At 47.0% G+C, this 19,412-nt stretch overlaps 1 protein-coding gene across 3 annotated transcripts in view; it reads left to right on the top strand.

Annotated features, from left to right (window-relative positions):
* Positions 1 to 19,412, top strand: part of RACGAP1 (Rac GTPase activating protein 1) — a 176,102-nt gene that overhangs the window by 92,959 nt on the left and 63,731 nt on the right. For all 3 annotated transcript variants that reach the window (XM_069653668.1, XM_069653669.1, XM_069653670.1), the window contains exon 8: positions 6,054 to 6,168. In XM_069653668.1, coding sequence (XP_069509769.1) covers positions 6,054 to 6,168 — 115 coding nt within the window. The remainder of the gene's footprint in view (positions 1 to 6,053; positions 6,169 to 19,412) is intronic.

Raw genomic sequence — 19,412 nt, 5'->3', positions numbered from 1 at the left:
TATGATAAATCCCGGAGGTACCACTCAGCCTTATAATAAGGATATTCGTGATGCTAAGAGAAGGCTAAGAGCAGAATTGCGGGGGTTTAGGAGACTGAATATAGCGGGTTCCTTCTACTATGATAAAGTCAGAAAAGCTAAAAACAAATATAGAGCTAGTATCAGAACCATCAGAAATACAGAGAGGAATATTAGAAATCAGAGGCTGGTAAACACTATCTGCGTTGGAAATTCACGTAATATATGGCAGCTACTGAAAGAGAACAGAGAGAAGGCCAAGGGTCAGCTGGATAATCCTATAGGAGAGGAAACCTGGGTAAGATTTCTTCTGGACCGTAACTCTGGAGAGGTAGATGTACCCATAATATCTAGAGTGAAGAATCCCTTCCCCCCGCCCTTTGAGGCCTCGGAAGAGGCCATACTGAATAAAATAGCAACCTTGAAAGCTTCTAGAGCTCCTGGCCCGAATGGGCTAGCGAATATAGTTATTAAGAACCACCCGGCTTTTTGGGCTTCTCTTCTGTCAATACTCTTTAAAAAGGTATTAGCTCGGGGGATGATTCCCCGTACATGGCAAACGGCGATATTGGTGCCGGTGTTCAAGAAGGGATGCCGTATGGATCCAAATAATTATAGGCTTCTGTCCATGCTGGATACCACGGGAAAACTATTTGCGGCTTTATTGCTTACGGAATTAGAGAATTGGGCTGAACAGACTAACATGCTTAGTAGGTTCCAATGTGGATTCCGGCGTGGTTTCTCTACCACGCACAATTTGTGGGTGATGGACACACTACGAACTCGGGCGCTTAGCAAGGGACAGCCCCCGCTGTATGCCCTTTACATTGACTTTAAGGCCGCATTCGATTCTATACCTAGAGCCAGGCTGTGGACAAAGCTGGAAGCTATGGGATGCCCGCCTAGTCTACTTTACTACTTAAGACAGCTGCACTATAACACCATGGTGTGCCTCAGGTTAAATCAAGAGGGATCCTTGACTAGACAAGTGAGACAAGATAGGGGGGTAAAACAGGGATGTGTAACTGCTCCACTGGTGTACAATCTGTACGTATACGAAATCCCAATAGTGTTGGCCGAAGTGAATAACTGCCCACCTAAAGTAGGGGATACAACTTGCGCAGTACTGGCATATGCGGACGATTTGGTCATTTTCGACAACACTATTGCTGGTATTAGGCGCTCAGCGGTAGCACTATGGGAATACGCAAAGATTAATGGGTTAGCTGTTAACCTTGATAAGACCAAAGTGATTAGATTCACGAAGAAGAAAGTCTCTCGTGTTGAGCTATGGGTGCAGCATGATAATATACTTTATTCCCCTTCCTATCATTACTTAGGAGTTGAAATTGAACCATGGGGTGATTACTCTCTATGTAGACAAAATAGGAGAGCTAGGGCGCAGCAAGTTACAGCTTTAATTGCGTCATTTACCAGGAGGCAGGCTGGTTTTACACTATGGGGGACGAGACTCCTGTACATACAGGTGTTTGCGCCTATGATTACGTATGGCCTGGAAGCACTAACCTCTTCGGATCTAGCCTGGCTACAAGTGGTTGAGGGAAAATTTTGGCGGCGCATACTGGGGTTACCCCCTAGTGTTCCTATGGCCCTTATAAGGCTAGAGTTGGGTCTACCCTCACTTAAAGCAATAGTACTGAAAAAGAGGGTGGGCTTTTATCTCAAGATGAAGAATAGTTCTTTTAACCCTATGCTGGTTACCATGCATATAGAAGTAAGTAAAAAAGACACTACCTCTCCTCTCCAGAAAAGTATGACCCAATTTCTGAGAGATATTGGCTGGACTGACAGAGGGACAACCATTTCCCAGGAGGTCATGACAGCACTGGGGAAAAAGGTAGATCTCTGGGATTGGGTAGAGAACTTTTCCCATCTAGGGTGTTTAAAGTCATGTGCCTTTGTAAAGTATCGACTTTACAACTTTATGAAACCTCAGGCATATCTGTACCTATGCCCTTCCACAAGGCTAAGACGATGTTGTATATGTAACCTACCTGAAAGTCTGGAGACAGCCAAGCATCTATTAACTGAATGTATCACAATGAGACCCACAATTGTTAAATATCTAGGAGAATTTGCCCATAATCTGGAATCTATACCGGAAAATCAATTTTGGTTATACTGTACTAATACAGTAAATATGCATCTTTTTATTGCATTATACAATGTATGGCTCCAGATTGAAAAAGCGATGGGCATCCTGATTTAAATGACTGAAATGATTTTAAAAGTTATATGTATCTAGATATACTTGATTTTTCTTTTCTTTTTTATACTTACACAATTGTATAAATTGCATATTTTAAATTTTCCTTTTTTGATTATGTATAAGTAATATGTGTAAAGTTTGAATTTTTCAATCTATATCACATTAAAGTATTATTATAATCTGAGTAGGGGGGCAGGGGTAGGTTATACTACCTATGCTTGCCCATCCCAGCCATAGGGTTGCATGTGTGTAAAGTCCCCACACTATCTCTCCTTAGCCTCTCTACGATTGGCGGTGGTCTGATCAAGGCACACATTGGGCCGTTCCTTGAGTGGTGGGACTGGGAGAGAAAGCATTGTGAACTTGTCTTAACTTTGGAACACTTACCCTCGACAACGAAGCTACAGGCATCTATTGTCACAATCAATAGCAAACCCACCTGAACAGTGTTTTGTTGAATTGGTAACCTTTGGGCACCTGGGATGATTCCCTATTGGGGCCAGACATATCAAATGCTAGATATCTTGTTAATAGTTTATTTGTAGGTGTTCTATCTAAATGACTTGCCTGTGATTACTGGTTCTGAAATTGATTCACACTTTACTACTTGGTTGCTTCTAACTGCTGCAATTGCCTACCGTCTCTAAAAGTAAATTGTTGTTCAGTCGGTAGAAACACCAAAGATGAACATATGTATTTATGGTAGTTGGTAGTTGCTTAGTACTTGCCTAGTGTTTTTAGTTGCTTGGAGTGTACCTCAAAGACCCTAATAATTGTATTTTGTGTAACTCTTTCTGTCTAACTGGTATTAGTGGAGTACTTGGTGTGTGTCTCATTGTAGCACTCAGACCAAATCCAGTCCCCCCCCACCCCCCCCGAGTCTAAGCCTTCCTTCGCTGCTACCCTACCTTGACTGGATTTGGCTGGACATACCTTTCCTGTTTACAATTATAAGTTGGCCTCTCAGAATCCACCACCAGGGTAGATTCTGAAAATCAATCTTAACAAGGAGAACACTGGGGAGGGGGGCTGGTAGTGTAGTTTTTTTCCATGCAGTTGAAAACACACAACACTGGTACACTGAAAAATGTCCAATTGTATGAATTCACTCAAGATCTAGAATGTCGAAGTAGTTGGGTTGCCCACTACCTGGTGGTGGGCACACCACGGGACTAAATGGTGCTAACAAAAGGGAACCCTGCATAATAAAAACATACATTGATGTAATCATTGGAATCCAATATGCCAAATAACAGTCACAGTAATGCTTAAACCTCTGGTACAAAGTGAAATTAATGATAGAAATGTACGCCATGCTTTAAATATAGCACCTATGGTTGGGGAAGGTGTTCATATTTCAGAACCGACACCCAGCGTGCCACCAATTAGACTTGTAGAACAGACTCCTGACACTCAAAAGTAGATGGATACAAAAGTAACAAGTGTGGCAGAGAAGCAAGATATTTACAAGTCTTCAAAAATACATTCGAAATCAATGGTACAGGGTCAAATTCTCATCTTGGGTGTACGTCTGGCGAACCGGAAACATTTCCAAATGCAGGTAACTTTTTAGCTGATGTCAGGAAATCTTTTCTTTTTGCTGCTTTCGTCCCATAGACATTCATGGAAAACCCTTTCTTTTGCTTTGTGTCCTGACCTTTTGGAGGCAAGTGAAGCCTATTGCTTTACTTAACTTGCCGGTTTGCTCATTCTTGTGGGGAAACTGATCAGTCCCCAAGATGAGTAATGAGGACTCTTCGTGAATTTCTTGTATTGTTACAGCTACAATGAATGAAGTTCAGTTAGGATACTTTGTATCCTTAACTTACAATGGCTTTCTGATTACTTTTATTACGTGCCTAAGACAAGCAGGTGGTAGCAGTGCCAATTTTAGTTTTCTAAACCTTTTACTCGTGCACGTTTGCATTTACTGTGAATGGCTACTAAAGGTGGCTCGCTCCACAATATGGCTACGCTGTTTTTATTTTTTTTGCTTGTTCCTTGGCCATATTGTTCTCTTGCTGCCTTCCTATCTTCTCTGGTCAGGAAACTCCTTAGGTAAATTACCCTTGGAGGGAGGAGAGGGAGAGTACATGCATACACGCTAGGACTGTCCATCCCTGGTACCTGAATGTCTGTTCCTGGACAGATGTGGTGGCTTGTGGCAATCCATGATTGGATACCCACGACCTGTTTTTAATGGTGCAGATCCGTCCCATTGGTGGGCTTGGGCATGACTCCAGCCCAAATCTTGTAAAAAAAAAAGAGGGCTCCTGCAGCTATGCAACAGATCATTCGAGCAAAGAAGTGCAACCCGCTAACGACTAGAGGATGACTCCTGAAGTGACCAGCATCGACTCCAGTGCTGTCTCAGTAAAGCCTTGCTCCTCTATTACTGTACCACACTCGACCCCCACGCCCCCTGACCCACCTTGAGGATCCATGCCTTTTTGGAGGTCTCCCTGGGCTACCTCGCTGCAGCCGTCACCGTTCCGAGTTTATCCTTGGAACTTGGGGGATCTCGACTTGTACTACATGTCGCCTGCTACTGTGTTTTTCAGCCTTCTTGCATGACTGGAAGCTGTGCTGGGGCCTGTCGCCTGTCAACGCCTCACTGGTGACTCCTGTTGCAACACACCTTTATTTCCCTGGAGGTGGTCTGCCCCAGAAACGTCTTCATTTGGGTGTACTACTGGAAACTGCCTGAATCTGGTTTCTAAGCGCAGTAACTGACCAAAACTAAATCCTGTGCCCGAATTACCTATGCGACTGCAAACCCTGGGCATTTTGCTACGGGACCGAGCACAGACAAATGGATCGCAACATATTCTGGGTCTCCGGCAGTGGTCGCTAGAGAAATCCGAGTCATGGGGTAAGTTTACATACTGTTCCCGACCCTGTTCTCCATAGCTCCATAGGGTTACATGGGTGTGAAGTCCTGCCCACAAATAACTTTCTTGACTTTGGTCTGTGGAGGCTTGTTCAGGGATCCCGTTCTATGATTATTCTAGTGACTGGGATTGAGTGGGTTTACTTACCTGAACTTTATGTAACTTTTTTACTCTTATATATGTATACATGTAATGTATGTATTGTAATAACCATATGCTGTAACCAAGTTTCAAATATTCTTGTAACTGTTGCGCCCTGTTACCTGTGGGTTTGGTGCGCATTATTAAATAAACAAACCAACCACTGGCCCCATAAGTCCTTTAATAAACCTACTTGTGTAGTACCTACTTTTCTATAATGCATCAAAGTACCTTCCTGTGCTCCACTGGTTAATTAAATGCTATTCTAGATCTCCTATGGGTGAAAGTATATACATGTTTTATAGTTGTTGTTGTGACCCTATTTGTGTATTTTTATGCTTGCATAATTGGAATTATTGGTGTTGCTTTATGTGGACTCATTATAGCCATAGACCGCTCTTGCACCCTTCTTGAGATTAAGCATTGCCGCTCAGCTACCCTACCTTGATTAGGTTTGGCCAAACTCTTTCTCTGTGTTTATAGTAGGGTGGCCTCCCAAAATCCTCCCTCTCAGGGCAGATATATATATATTTTTTTTCAAAATACATCTCAACACCCGTCCTCACTCTCCAACCCGTCTCTTAACCGCCCACCCTCCTCTTGCCCACGTTCCTCTTGCCCACGCTCCTCTTGGCTTTACTCCCTTGCCTGTCCTGCCTTCCTCATCCTCCACTCGCTCCATTTTGGAGGGAAACTTTGATCAATTGGCTGCTGCATAATACTCATTTTGAAGCATCCATTCTTGCAGTTACACTTTTTTCTTTTTTTTCCAGAATGAATCAATTGTTGCAACGACTACGGTGACGGTCCCAAACAATGGAGGTCCAATTGAGGCAGTCTCCACTATTGAGACTGGCCCATATTGGACCAGAAGCCGGAGGCAAACGGGTGAGTGGAATGGTTAATATTGAAACTGAGGCCAGTAATTGTCAATGGTAGAACTGGTGGTTAGATGGCTAAACCAGATCCTTCAATATGTGAAGTCCTGAAGTGCCGTGACGGTTTGGGTGGTGGTTCACAACTGTTCCATAAAGAAGAACTTGGGAGCTGGATGCTTTTCTCATTGGGATTTTCAATTTTTTTTTAGTATTATGTTCATATTTTTATCCCATTTAAAGTGACCCAAAGTCGCTAAGTATTTGGCTTGTCCTGCAAGGTGATTCTCGACTCCATTTGATGTCCACATAACCAAATCCACTATTACAGCTTGCTCTTTTGTGAGTGGCTTCATGTAACCATAGAAGGAATTTCTGTAGGGTGGCTACTCTTTGGGAACTGATGGGAAGCTTGCACGCCCCAGTCCACATTTTACCCAGTGCATGAAATCTTGAATTTATAGTGCCCTTGCTGCACCTTACAGGAGCATTAAATTAAACCCATCTTAAATATTACAACACGGGTATGTCATTTTAACTCTTGTCCCATGTTGACCCCTGTGTATTTGAGTATTTGTAAGGCGTCTGTACAGCAAATGGTGTTTCAAGGCACCACATGACAAAAAGGGGAGTTTGTGGGGGGGCGGGTGGGGGAGAAAAAAGAAAAATACAATAACGGTCCATCGTCATTCGGATCGTGCAAGTGTTGTAACAAGAAGTGTAAGGAAGGTTCGGAGGAGGGCGGGAGGGGCACCATTCGGGGCGGAAGGGGTAATGCTAGGGTGGGAAGTGCTGGCAGAGGGGAGGCATAAAAGTGCGAAGGTGGGGTTGAGGGAAGGAAGGCTCCTGGGGCTAGGCGAGTGCTCAGGGGATGCAGGGAGTATAGTCCACATACAAATTGGGAGTACTGGGTGGGCCAGACTCTGTAGGAATGCGCACCCCGCCACTAGTCGGAGGAAGGGGGCCCGGAAGGGCAAATGCAGGTTTAGGGTGGAGGGAGGGTCCAGGGAAATCGGGGTGCTGGAGTAGATCGGGTGAGGAGGGACTAGGCAGCCGTTAGTATGGGAGTGTGGGGACATTGGGAGGGGGAAGTAGGGGGGGGGGTCTTGACGCTTCTGGAAACTAAAGCGATACGGCGCACGCCAGAGAGGGGCAGGGAGACCATTCCAGAGGGCAACTTCTGCGGAAGAAAGATCTACCCCCATGATCTGCTTGGAGAAGCGTCTGATCTGCAGAGAGTTTGGGCTAGAAGACTGAATAGCTTTAGCAGGGAGGTATTTAGGGAGTGAGAATTGAATGTAGCAGGGTCCCTGGCCCCAGAAGGCCTTGTGGATAATGCAGGGGGTCTTGAACTTGATCCTCACAGCCACCGGGAGCCAGTGGAGAGATTTTAGGGCTGGAGAGATGAGGTCCCTGGGCTTGAGTTAATGGATACATCTCGCAGTCCTATTGTGGGTTAGTTGAAGGGGGGATAAAGGCAGATTGAGGAAGAGGCGGTTGCAGTAGCCCAGTGCCTAAAGAGGACCAGATCTCTGGCGACATTACATTTCTGGGGGAAGGTGAGGAAAGGGAGAATGCATCTGAGGAGGTGCAGCTTGAAGTGGGCCTTCTTGGCAATGTCTGCGATGTGAGGAGAGAAAAGCGTCGAAGATGATGCCAAGGTCTTTTAGCCTTGCAAGAGGGTGAGGACAACCCGGGAGGGCGGCCAGAGAGTAGGAGGGAATGAGCGAGCAGGGATCCCAATGAGAAGGATCTCAGTCTTACTGGCCATAAGGCAGAGATCGTTAGCAGTGCACCATGCTTGAATAGCAGTCGGACAGGCAGGAACGAGAGAGGAACAAGAGGCAGTGGAGGGAACATTGAAGAAGAGCTGTGTGTCGTCTGCATAACACTGGAAGTTAGGAGATAAGGTGGAGATCAAGTGAGCCAGAGGGACAAGGTAGATGTTTAAGAGCCACAGCGAGAGGATTGAGCCCTGGGGGACGCTGCAAGTGGAACGTGTGGCTGAGTAGAGAAAAGGGCCCAGTTAAACCTGGGATGTTTGGTCAGAGAGGAAGGAGGTCAACCAGTCCAGTGCCAGGTCAGTGATGCCATGGGTATAATTTACTGTATCAAAGGCAGAGGAAAGATCATGGAGGGAGTGGGGGGGGGGGGTGGAAGGAGAGTTGGAATCAAGATTTGAGAGCAAGTCTTCACAGGTGTTCAGGAGAGTAGTTTCTGTGCCTCTGGCTGCTCTGAAGCCAGACTGGTGGTCGTGGAGACAACCAACAGATTCAGTGTGATGGAACAGTTGGGGAGATGACCAGCTTCTCCAAGAGTTTGCCCAGGAAGGGAATAGTGGAGATAGGGTGGTAGTTAGCCGGGCAGGAAAGGTCGCCAGAAGGCTTTTTGAGGAGAGGGTGCACAAGGGAGTACCTAAGGGGTAGTGGGAAGGAGCCAGTGGCAAAGGTATGATTGCAGAAATCAGCCAGGGCTGTGGCAAGGGGGGCATTGTTGTCCTTGATGGTTCTGGAGCAGCAGGGGACTGCCTTTTTGGATGATACTTTCCTAGAGGATTTGTTTGTAGATCTTATCCGGTGCTATGGGCGAGCCACCCCCCCGGCTACTCGCGTATCACCCACAATAGAACCCCCAGAGGTGGCAGAGTGGCAATCCTGTTTTAAACCCCATTTCTTAGTCCCACTCGTCGAATCCCAGACATCCAATGCCTCCTGTGAATCACTTCTGGTAACTCTTGCTAACTTCGCCCAAAGCTTCCTACTAATCTACAGACTCCCTGGATACGACCGACATTTCGGCAACAATCTCTGTGACTCAATAGCTACATTTTATGTAAATTACCCTTCTCTTACACTCCTAGGAAATTTCAATGTCTGGTTTGATATACACAACAACCCCGTGACTCATCCGTTGGTTGACCGTCTTGATGCACTCAGCCTCTCGCATCATACCACTGGCCCAACCCACTTGAGTGGGCACACCATTGATGCAATCTTCAGCTCCCATGACCTGGTTTATATAACCAGCCCCAAACCACTCATCTGGACCAACCACTTTGCCATCCCTTTCTCTATTCACGCAGCTGCCCCTACAGCTCTCACATGCTGGAATCCTAGGTCCTCTCCGACCTAGCCGAAGCCCTGCTTCTCAGTCACCCTGGTACGCTGCCCTGACATAGACCCATAACCATAGATTCCTTCGACTCTTGGCTTAATTAATCACTAATTCCTCTCACCCCCTTGGACCCCGCAATGGTTCACAACCCCACCTGAGGAATGTCAAAAAAACAAAACTCTCTGGAACGCGAATGCGAGCATCTAAAACCGATTTCAGCCGATCCATGTTTGCCCTGCACCACCGTAATTAAAAATCCGAAAGGCCAAAAAAGCCTATTGCAATGAACAAATGATCAACTCTGGCAACCGCAGCAAAGAACTCCATATATCGGAATTCGGGAAACCTCCTTGCACCTCTGCCCAATCCACAAACACACAATTGCTCTGCGACTCCCTCTCCCTACATTTCTCCAACACCGGACTTGACGGCAACCCTGAACACCGAACTGTCCTTGCTCTCACCCTTCCCTTCACCGACCCCTTCTGATCCCACTGCCCCGACGCCCACTTTACCTATTTTCGACTCCTTCAAACCCATCTCCAGAGATGAGTTCCATGACCTACTATCAGCCAGCAAACCCTCCAGGTTGCCCCTCGACCCTTGCCCCGCCTCTGTCCTGACACAAATATTCTCCTGTACCTGCGCAGGAGAACAGGAGAGCCATATGAAACGACTCCCTCACCTCTGGCATATTCCCTAAAGCCTTCAAAATAGTGCATGTCAAGCCACTTATAAAAAAGGCAACCCTTGACCCCAAGTATTACAGGCCGATCTCGCAGATTTCTCTCGAATATTCATTGAGCAGACTGCATACTGCCAGCTCAACTCCTTCGTAGAATCCAACAATCTCTTCGACCCCACACAATCAGGATTCAGAACGCAACATGGAACAGAAACCACTCTGATCTCGATCTGGGATGATCTCAAGGTCACTGCAGACTGAGGGCTGCACAGCACTGATTCTCCTCGATCTCTCTGCAGCCTTTGACACGGTGAACCATTCAATCCTCCTTGACCGCCTCCACTCCCTAAGAATCCTTGGCACTGGTATCAAATGGATTGCCTCCTTCCTCTGCAATAGGAAACAAATAGCTTTCCTCTCCCCTTTTGTCTCAACTGCTCGCTCAGTGAACACTTGCGTTCCCCAAGGCGCATCTCTATCTGCTCTCCTGTTCAACTTCTGACCATTCTACCAGGAATCATACACACACACACACGACTTCTCCTGTTAAAACTACACAGACGATAAAATGATCCTAAGAATCCCCAAGACCAGCGCCAAACCCTCATCCCGACCTTGAAGCTTGTCTCCATGATATTGACCGATGGATGACAAAAAAACCACCTCCTTCTGAACCCTGATGAAACCGAAATCCTGCTGTGCAGCAATACTGCCCTTCTACCACATCCACTCCCATTGCCCACTTCCCCGCCCCTCTGATATAGTGAAAAACCTATGCTGCAATATGGACTCCGGCCTAACCGTCTCCTGTCAGATCAACAATGTGTCAAAATGTAGTCACTACCACCTCAAACTTCTCAGACGCATTTTTCCCTACCCCAACAGACATGCCGTAGTTATGTCGAGCCTGGACTATGTCAACTCCCTATACCTAGGAGCACCGGCATACCAACTCCATGAACTCCAAGGGCCTAAAACGCTGCTGCAAAACTGCTCCTCGCCCTGGGACAGAGACCATATCTCACCAGCTCTCCGAACGATCCACTGGCTCCCAGTAGGACGAAGGGCCACCTTCAAGACCCTATGCGTCACTCACCGAGCAGTGCACAAGACCGGCCCAACGTGCCTACAAGAGAAGCTAAAACCCTACCTTGCACCCTAAAATCAAGCATTGCCCTCTTTCTAGTGATTCCAACCTCAAACTCAGTCCGGATCGGAGGATCCGCCTTCTCAACCTTGGCCCTTACTCTGTGGAACTCACCCCCCACCCACATAATTCGACACACTCGAGACTGTGACCTGCCGTAAAGCTCAAAAAAAATGTGGCCCTTTCCTCAATACCAACTATGACCATCTGAGGCGACTAAGACCTGCAACCTGATGACCAATGCTCAATGAGATCCCAAGCGATGTCGCCACTGAGTATGCTTAAGCAAACGTGCCCCTAAAATCCGGAATAGCTAGCTCCTTAGGTTATAATTCCATCCAAACACCTCCCATAGCACTATGCTTACTCTCTACGCTCTGTACTTTACACCAACACACAATTGGAGTGCAGCTACACCCCTCGATCAATTTCAGCCTAGCTGCTCACATATGAACATTAAGCCACAAACACCTCATCATTCTAATAAAACGCAGCTATATCCCACAAACTGGCATAGCAGCGTGCATTAGCGTCCTACACAGGCCTAACGCAGCCAGAGCCCAATCTTGATGTCCATCCTCCAGACTGCACTCGGTCAACTGATATCAAATACCACCACACCTAATGCTAGGCTGCAGCTACCATTAGGCACTTGCATTGGCTGCCCACATAATTGGTGCACCAAAGCACACATTACTCTCAACGGACTACGGTCCCTGAGGGTGTTCAATTTACAGCGGTTTGAGGTCATACCAATGATATACAGAGCACTATATAAATGCCTCCTAACATAACAGGAGGAGGAGAGTAGGAGGGATGGGGAGATGAGTGGGGGGCAAGGGAGGCCTGAGAAGGGGTGTGGGAGGAGGGGGGGGGGGGGGAGTAGAGAGCGAGGACAAGATGTCCTGAGTTTTGGCCAGTGCAGAGGGCCTGGGATGGCGTAGAAGTGGAGACTGCAGTGCGATTGCCGGGTTCTTGCAGATTTTGAACAGTTTGGCTGTGTTGCTGGCCCCAGAGATGCAGGCTTGGATATGGGTCCTCTTCGTCGTGTGGGTGGAGAGTCTTTATTGCCTTTGGAGCACGTGTCGGGCCAGTCCGTCGGTGTGTGCTGGAAGCCTGCCACTTCATTCAGCAACTTTTCATTTTTGTTTGTGAGAAGCTAGATCAAAGTCATGCCAGGTATTTCATTTGGAGGCAGGCTTCATGCGGATCCTCGTGACCGGGGCAAGGATGTCCAGGGTGTTGGAGATGGAGAGGTGAAGGTTAGCAAGGGCTGTGTCGATGTGAGAGTCAGTGGCTGGAGTCGCAGCAAAAGCAGCAACTGACACTTAATCGGTCGAATAGTGGAGAAGGAGACTGGCAGTGCTGTCACAAGCTTAGCCAATGAGAGTACGGGAGAGCATGGTCTGAGGAAGAGGTGAGGTCAGACCACTCCAAAACAAAGATGTAGACCAGACCAGAGGTCCTGTAGATGGTGGCAAGAGTCAACGAGAAGATAGACACCAAGCCTGCAGACAAGGCATTTAAAGGAAAAGTAGGACTGAGTGGGTATGATAGTAGCAGGGACCCAATCAGGGAAGCTCAGGGCCACTCCACCTGCAGACCGGTCAGGCCTGGGCTTGGAGAGGATCTTGTAGCCGTCAGGAAGGAGTGTATAAAACATTTTTTTAAAGTGACGGAGCTGGCAGTTATGTCTGTGAACGCGAGGACGTCAAGGTCAAAGTCCTCAAGGAGGTGACCGGTGTCCGAGGAGTGTTTTTAATGGCAGAGTGAGAGTTGAGGGTAGCTAAGTGAAGCTGATTGCCACATTTTTTGAAGGTCTTCCGAGCAGGGATGCAGTACACCCGTTGTTGGCGAAGTGGCTGGGGGTGGCAGGAGAAGGAAGGAAGGAAGTTGATGAGAGAAGGAAGACGCCTATCAAGGAGAAGGTTGGGCTGAGAGCCCTGGGCCATGACAGTGCCATTTCGGTGGACATTAATGATGCACCTAGAGTGTGGCATGTGTGCCAAGAGTACTTCTCATCTGGTTCCACCATCAATGGGCAAATAAGAGAAGGGGGAGAAGACAGAGACCATGAGTTCAAAGGTCACGAGAGGGAGTGACAAAGAGGATGTTGGTGACAGTCTGCCTGGAAGAAGCATTGACGTAGGTGTCAGCGATGGGCAGGCCAGGGTTGGAGACCAGTCCTTTTTTATAAACGTTTTCCTTCCAGGCTTCGAGAGAGAGAGGTAGGATAGGTGATAGAGTAGCAGTTAGGGTAAATATGGGAGATGTAGAGCACCATGGAGGGAGAGGGCAGAAAGATGGAAGGGGGAGGGGGAGAGACAAAGAAACAGCACAATGCATGATGAACTCGCCAGGCATGAAACACGGGGTGGCGTCCTACCACATGTTTATTTACTCAATGAAGAAATAAATATTATTTACATAAAGTATGAGTAAATAAACAACTTAATGTGGTAATACGCCACCCCCTGTGTTTAAAGTCTAACTAGCTCAAAAGTCCTCCCACAAACCTGAGCTGTCCCTCAAGTTACCCAGAACTCACCAGGCAGCCTAGCAGCAAGATTGGTGCAGATGATTCGGGTGCACGACGTCCCACAGGTCGCCGAAATGGGGTATTGCGCTGCTCCAGCAGCAGAGGAAAAAGGAAGGTGAGCTCAGAAGATCTTCAATTCTGTTCTCTGGATGTGCTGTGCTTCTCTCAGGCGGTGGCTTCAGCAGCAGCCTTTCTGCATTGTGTATTCCTGAGGTATTTGGGACTGCTTTTAGATGACAAAGGCAAGTTTGATTAATCCATAGGTAAACAGCTGTCCATTCTCCTTTGCTATGCTTGCTACTTTTAGTCTGTGTTCGAGTATATGCTTCTCCATATATTTTCCTTTATCTCATGTGGGGAGCAGCTGCCTGGGATATTATTTTTTGTGTGTGGTGGCGGTTGATCATGACAGGAGGCTGCGGGAAGGCAGCTGGAATGAGGTTGGAAAAGGCATAAATAGGGCACAGCGGTGGGAGTGCAGAGTTCAGAGACTGTGCAGGCTCCAGAGTGCTGAAGCAGCTGCTGCTACAGTGTAACAGCACTTTGGTCCTGACTGTGCATTGCCGTTTGAACATCTGATGTTTGTGTGTGTCTCACTTTGGGATGATGAGCTGCTGTGATTATTTCCAGGCAGGCTATCTACCATTGGATGGCCAACTGCCTCCCCCTCCATCCGGGCAAAACCAAAATCCTGATTTGGGGCAAGACGACTCTCCTGCCCGAACCCACCCTCCCTAGGGCCCTTTGCCACAGCAGCCACCTCGCTAAAGAACCCGGGATTCACCCTCAGCTCGGACCTTGCGCTCTCTCGCCACATCAACTGCGTCTTCAGATCTTGCCGCTAACACCTCCACATTCTCAGGCAAATCTCCCCCTATCTCTCCTGCCCTCACAGAATCTCTGCAATCCTAGCCATCATCCTCTCTAGGCTAGATTATGCCAATCAACATTGTGTGACCAGCACACACCACCTTAGGTGGATTGCTGAGGGGGTTACCTAGTATCCCCTTTCTCATTTATACAGTAACATTTTTGTTAGTGACAAGCATACTTAAATGGCTGGTGACCAGTGATGTCTGCTCAGTAACCGCTGCCTGTGATGACCCTTTCTTCCATGCAACAGGAGTCCCGAAGACTATGACTCCAACACTTGACTGGTCGGACCAATCCATCTTCAGACCTGTGTTACGAGCCACCCCACGACGAGCTGTGGCTACCCTGGGTTGCGAACTGCCAATACCCTGGAGCCTCGAGGCGGAGTGCTGTGTATCGTCTACCGAAGAACATCTCTCTGAAACGTTGACAGACTCCTGTTGGTCCTCCAGAAGAAACATTCCACCCCCTGAAGTCCCCTCGTCAGAGTGCTGGGCTGGGATAGCGAGGCGAATCATTCAGATGCAGCCGTTCATCTGGTATCTTGAAAATGTGGTTATGATGGTGATTTGCACGTTTGTGTTCGCCCACACTGTTCGCCTAGTCCTAACGCTGGAACGCGTGAAGGGAGCCTTCTGTGAAGTCCCTGAACCTTTTTACCGACTCTAAAGTCGGATACTTACTTGTTGGAGACTAAATCCTCTTCCCACCCCCTTATTCCTAAGATTTACCCTCTCCTCATTCCCTACTTAACCACTTTCTTCAACATTTGCCTCTCCTCTGCCACCTTCCCTTCAGCCTTCAAACACGCTACTATCATCCCAATCCTGAAGAAACCACCTGCTAACCCTCTTCTTGCTTCCAACTTTCGTTCAATCTTGCTTCTCCCTTTCCTCTCGAAACTTCTTGAACGCCTAGTCTACTCTCAACTCTACTTTTGTATCCACTCACTCTCTCCTCCCCCTCACCCTCTCTCAATCTGGATTCCGCCATAAACACTCCACTGAGGCTGCTCTCACTTATGTTCTCAATTCTCTCCTTGCTGCTCGCTACGCTAGGTAATCCTCTGTCCTTATCCTCCTTGACCTTTTTTGCTGCCTTTTGATACCATCGATCACCGCTTACTCCTCAATATTCTTTCTTCCTTTGGCTTCAAAGGCTCTGTTCTGTCCTGGCTCTCCTCTTACCTCTCCAATCGTTCCTATGCTGTCTCCTGCGGCGGCCGCACCTCCTCCAACATTCCTTTGGACTACGGTGTCCCCCAAGGCTCTGTACTCTGCCCTTTTTATATTATTACTTTATACATCCCTTCTTGCCCCCGTTATCCTTTTTTTTTTTTTTTTTTTCAGCATCTCACATTTCTATGCAGATGACGCCCAATATTTTCTCTCCATCTCTTCTTTCACTCCCAACTTCCATCTTACTGTATCTTCCTGCCTTACGGCTATCAAAAACTGGATGTCAACCCACTTTCTCTCCCTCAACACTGACCAGACTGAAATCCTTTTCTTTCCTTCTACACTTTCCCCCACTACCCCAACCTCCCTTTTCATCCACTTCCCCCTTCCAATCTCCCCATCTCTACTCGTGCTCGCAATCTAGCTCTCTACTTTGACTCCTCCCTCTCCTTTTCCCATCATATTTCTCTCCCCTCTTGTGCCTGTCGTCACCATCTCTTCAATATTCGCAAGCTCCGCTCCTCCCTCACCTTCCATAACTCTAAACTCTTAATCTCCTCCATCTCTTCTACTGCTCTTCTCTCCTTTTTGGACTCCCTGCCTCTCGCCTACCCCCCCTCAAATCTCTCTACCACTCCCCCATCCATACTCTGTCTCCTTGGTCCTTGTGATTCCATTTCCTCCTTGCGCTCTCACCTTGGCTGGCTTCCCTTCACTCCCAACTTCCTATTCCTCTGTCTGGTTTTCAAATCTCTTCATGACCTTGCACCCCCCCCTATCTCTCTTCTCTCCTCTCACTTTACACTCCCTCCTGCTCTCTCCGCTCTGCTCATCTCTTATTACCGTCCCCATGCGCCTCTTCACGCTTCCGTTCCTTCCAGCTCCTGGCCCCCCTACATTGGAACTCTTTACCTCTCTGTCTGCTCCATCCCCACCTACACCTCTTTCCGCGCCTCCTTAAAATCTCTTCTTCTCCACTCCCCCGACCTCCTTCCCTACCATCACTCCTCCCCCACTTCCCCATTCTCCCTCCTATCCCTTCCTACCTCCCTTCCCTTTTCTCTCCTCCTACCCCCTTGGAAATTTGAATCTGAAAACGGTTTCATCTTTCATTTGATTACCTCCTCGCTCCCGTCCTCCTCACCCTTCCCCTCACCCTTCCCCATCTACGTAAATTGTTCTACATATTGTTTCTTTGGTTTGTTTCATGATTGTAAATATGCTTCTGCGTTATTCTTGTATCTTGTTGTTATATTGTAAAGCGCTTTGGATTAAAGCACTATATACACCTAATAAACATAAATCCTCTGGAACTCTGATTTCCTACTTTTCCTGTCATGCCTACTGCTGGCCACTGGACCATTTGTGTCCCCTTCTTGATCCCTTGGGTGATACAGAAACGCCAACTCTTAGTACAGGCCTGTACCTCCCAGCATTAGGTAAGGTAGCAATGACAGAGCTGTCAGGCTTATCCTAAGAGGAAGTAAGGGCTGTAGGTAGGTACAAAGAACGTATAGTATATATATGTCTAAAGAAACACATACACCGATAAATGTACAAATAGTTTATTATATATATATACACACACAGGCAAAGATAATTCTTTAGAAAGATAAGTACTATTATAAGCAATAAACACAATATCAAAACCAACAGAATACTTTTGTTAAGTAAACCAAAGCATTAAACACTTTGAATAGGAGTATGCAATTCAAGGTGAGTAAAACTAACTTATTCTATTTCAGGAATATACAGTTACAGAACCAACACTAGCAAGTAAGCACTAGTTCCCCCACAGAGGCCTTATGCTTTAGCAGTCCTTCCCTAATATAGGGCATGAGTGTTCTCGGATCAAGAAGGGGACACTAATGGTCCAGTGGCCAGCAGTAGGCATGACAGGAAAAGTAGGAAATCAGAGTTCCAGAGGATTTATGTTTATTAGGTGTATATAGCGCTTTACAATATAACAACAAGATACAAGAATAACGAAGAAGCATATTTACAATCCTGAAACAAATATCATTTAACTTTAACACTATCTCTCTATGATGCCTAGGCTTTCCCGCGAAACCCACCCGACTGTCCTGAGCAGGTGCCATAGACTGGGAATCATCCGCACAGTCTTACTTGCTACAACTATGCAGACAACACCCAGATCATCCTTAAAATCTCCAGGCTCTGGCAGTCCGGACGGTCATCATGCCTCTTGGATATTCACCCCAGGATGATGACCAACCATCTCATCCTCCACCCTGGGAAAACTGAATCCTAGTTTGCAGAAAAAAGGCCCTCCTTCCCCAACCAATAGCCGTATCTAAAACCTGTTTCTTAAATTTACGGATTCTCAGGCGTATTTTCCTTTTTCACCTATCCTCGCCGCTTCTCGGCCATCAACTCCATCCTGGCCCGCCTAGAATACGCAAACTGCCTTCTATCTAGGCGCTATGGCATTCCAACTCCAAAGAATCCAAAAGGCTGCCGCACGCCTGCTCATTAACCTACCTCCCAGAGAGCACATCAGCCCTACACTAAAAGTCCTCCATTGGCTCCCGATTGGTCGACACACTACCTTTTTAAAAGCCACCTGCATCATCCACAACACCCGTCCGGAATTCCTTTGGGACAAAATCCTGCGCTACCAGCCCTCAAGTCTCAGATCTCGCACAGCATATCGACTAGTGGTCCGACTTCACAACTGCCAATTATCTGGAACTCACTACCCCTACTCATTTGCAATACAGGAAATCACCTGAAATTCAGAAAAGCCCTAAAAACATGGCTTTTCCCAACATCCTCTTGAACCCCCCCCCCCTCTCTAAAATACATTTCTGAGCCCAACATCCCTATACACCAATCACAGCTCAGATGTTGGCAGCGTTTGCAGCGGCTCACCTTGACAAACTTATCACACCCATGCACAACACTCCAACCCGATATATACTGCAGGGAAGCCAGCAGCATTTGCAGAGGCACACAGATAAACTGCACTCGCCTTTGTTGCTCAGACTTCATTCCAGAGAGACGACTAAGAGACCATGCTGTCAACATTGGACAAAGGGAAAAAAAAACTGCAGCCGAACTACACTAAAGCATACGGTACATATACCTTACACCACCTCTGTGGACACAGGCCGCAGGCACGGCCAAACATCCATTCACTGTAGAATGCAGCTATGGCTATGCCATTCCGGTCTAGCAGCGCACATAGCCGTCCACATTGAAACCCCCTGCCGTACCTCAACACCTCTGCTACTAGCATACAGCAACTACCAACGAAAAGAAAATTCGGTATAGCTGTGCGCATATCGAATCTTCAACAATAGCGCTCTATCCCAAACCACCAACATCGCCCACCCACGTGTCTGACCTTTGGGCTGCTTATGAAGTCTAGCCAGCCACTTAAGTCCTAAGCTGGCGAAAATGCACACATGCATCTCTTAATGTAAACTCCTAGAATCTCCACATTGACTGCGGTCACCGAGGGCGTTCCAATCACAAAGTGCATTGAGGCCATACAAATGGGGAAGAGCGCTATATAAATAACCCAATACAATACTGACCTTTTATTGAAGTCACTCTGTGTGCTGGAACATGTTGGCATAAGAAAAGTCTTTACCAACTTTTATTTTTTAAAAACTGAATCCTAACTTTAGCAGTTAATGCGTTTTAAAGAATGCTTATTTAAACCTTGTGTATATTAAAAAATATTTATATTTAACTT

The sequence above is a fragment of the Ambystoma mexicanum genome, chromosome 3q (genome assembly GCF_040938575.1).
Source record: "Ambystoma mexicanum isolate Mex_15411 chromosome 3q, UKY_AmexF1_1, whole genome shotgun sequence".
In the NCBI taxonomy this organism is placed as follows: Eukaryota; Metazoa; Chordata; class Amphibia; order Caudata; family Ambystomatidae; genus Ambystoma; species Ambystoma mexicanum.
The sequence above is the reverse complement of the archived record's forward strand: the minus strand, read 5'-3'. Positions and strand labels throughout refer to the sequence as shown.